The sequence below is a fragment of the Pyxicephalus adspersus genome, chromosome 7 (assembly GCF_032062135.1).
Source record: "Pyxicephalus adspersus chromosome 7, UCB_Pads_2.0, whole genome shotgun sequence".
Taxonomy (NCBI): Eukaryota; Metazoa; Chordata; class Amphibia; order Anura; family Pyxicephalidae; genus Pyxicephalus; species Pyxicephalus adspersus.
This window is the reverse complement of record NC_092864.1, coordinates 52,302,038-52,304,226: the sequence shown is the minus strand read 5'-3', so window position 1 is coordinate 52,304,226 and position 2,189 is coordinate 52,302,038. Positions and strand designations below refer to the sequence as shown.

Below are 2,189 nucleotides of genomic sequence, written 5' to 3'. Positions count from 1 at the left end.
TCAACCAATTGTAAGGTGCTCAAATTCAAATGACTCTCTTAGCAACACAAAAAAAGATTTTTGACAGAGCAGAAGTAAAAAAGAAAGTGTGGCCTTGTATATAATTGTGTGCTATTACTAACCATATGACCTTGCTATTACCATATTCTCACAGGTACCAACGCCTGAACTACAAAACCTTTAACTATAACCTTTAACTATAATCCTGAAAAAAATTAAATCCACTTTGTATGCACCAAATGCTTTTTTCTATTCGCAATAATACCTTGTAAAATAGCAGTGCTGAAGGAGGACCAGAATGACCACAAACTATAAGCTGCCTACAGAAAAGGGGCTCCAATCATTTAGTAATTTTATTTAAAGAATACCTGTCAGCTGAATGCTCCTATATAGCTACAGTATAATCATACAGGCTTCTTAAGCATTCTGGGAAATCAAAATGCTCTAATAGGCAAGTCCATTTAATATCATAAGATGGCTATAATAAACCTTCTGCCTATCCCACTGGTCAATCACTATAGCAGCTTCATCACCACCAAAAACAAATGTGTGAGGAAAGAATCTCTGAAACTAAAAGGAACATCTATATTTATATACTGGTAAAATCTGGTATATGGGGTGCCCAAGACACTTGTAAAGACCTTTCAATGGGCTTTTTAAAGCTGCAGCTGGTTGGAAGAGTACAAGATCCAAAATATATATATTATATGGGATAGGATAAACTCATCGCAAAAAAACAAAAAACAAACAAAGGGTACTTAAAACAAGAATGACACTTGGCTTTCGGAAGGTGTACGTAACTATTGTGAAGCCCTGTGACGTTCTTGTCATGTAACAACAGTAAGATCAATGGTCATCTGTAGTCAGGTTTCAGGTTTAGGTGTTACTATTTTCTTGAACACAAAGCCTAAAGCTTGAATTCAAAAAGAACCATCAGACTTTTTTATCGGCTTATAAAAACAAACAAATCAGTAAAATACCATGAACAGGGAAATAAACCAACAATGAAATCTACAATCATTTACAGAAAACATATAAAGGGTAACTTACGAAAGCGCCCAGGTCTTTAGAGAATATGCGTCCCTTTGCCAGCTATTGTAAGTACTAGGAAAAAGAATAAAAATAAACAAATGTATTTAAAAGCTGGTCCACATATATCCTCATGTTACTAATAATAGGCAGTAGTAAATCTACAATTATAACCCCACCACAACTTGAAAGCCCACTGGTAGCACATGTTGACACAAATAAGAATTGTGGACTGATGCAATAAATGTGTGGGGCACAGAAGCCATATAGAGAAGCAATACCATAACATTATTGTGTAGGATGCTATACGTCACACATCTCTTTGTTGGCTTTTGCTCCCAGTTTTGAAAATTCTGAGCATAAGGGAAGCAAAGCTCAGTGCTTCTTATCAAACCGGGGTCTGCACTGCCTACAGTGTCCAGCTATCATTTCTAAATTAAGTGCAAAATATCTTAAAGAATTGGGTCATATGGGCACCAAAGACACTACACAGACAACACACAAGGCTGTACTCACAAATAATAATGAGGATTGTCCCGATTTGCTGGATAAAGCCTGATCTCCGGGTAAGAGTTAACATATTCCTTGTTGCAGAGAGAGCCATATTTTTGACAGTCAACGCTTCCAACATTAATCAGTCCACTTACATGCTGAATAATTAACACAAATACAAGACAAAATATTACAGGAATGCCATAACAATGAACTCAGACTCTACCCAATACATACACAAATATATTGTCCTCTACAGCTGGTGTAAGGACAAATCCCTAAAATTAAAACTAGAAAGTGCAGTACATACCTATGTATTTCCTCCGCCTGCATAATGTATGGAAGCAATGAAAGTAAAACACAGTGCTGATTTATTCATACAATGTACAAGTTAGTGATCTGATCTATTAAAAAGTCACAAACTAGTCTTTGTTATGTCTATGTGTTTTAAAGCAATGCTAATCTGCAGCAAATATTACCTAATCTTAATTCTGATATGGATTGCTAAACAAAATTATTTTTAAGAAATACAGCTAGTAGAAAAGTTCCTGAAACTTGTCTTCATGTAATATACCCAAAAAACCCTACAGCAGAAAAATGGCAGTGTGACCCAATCAGGCTGCTGCAGTATACAGAGCTGGCAGGAGGTAAAGGTACACATATAAACT

The 2,189-nt window shown here is 35.8% G+C and overlaps 1 protein-coding gene across 1 annotated transcript in view; it reads right to left on the bottom strand.

Moving 5' to 3' along the window:
- Window positions 1-2,189, bottom strand: part of DNAJC10 (DnaJ heat shock protein family (Hsp40) member C10) — a gene marked incomplete in the record, with an annotated part of 24,506 nt that overhangs the window by 4,281 nt on the left and 18,036 nt on the right. The window contains 2 exon segments of the mRNA XM_072418421.1: window positions 1,051-1,104; window positions 1,546-1,679. Of these exon segments, the coding sequence (XP_072274522.1) occupies window positions 1,051-1,104; window positions 1,546-1,679 (188 nt within the window).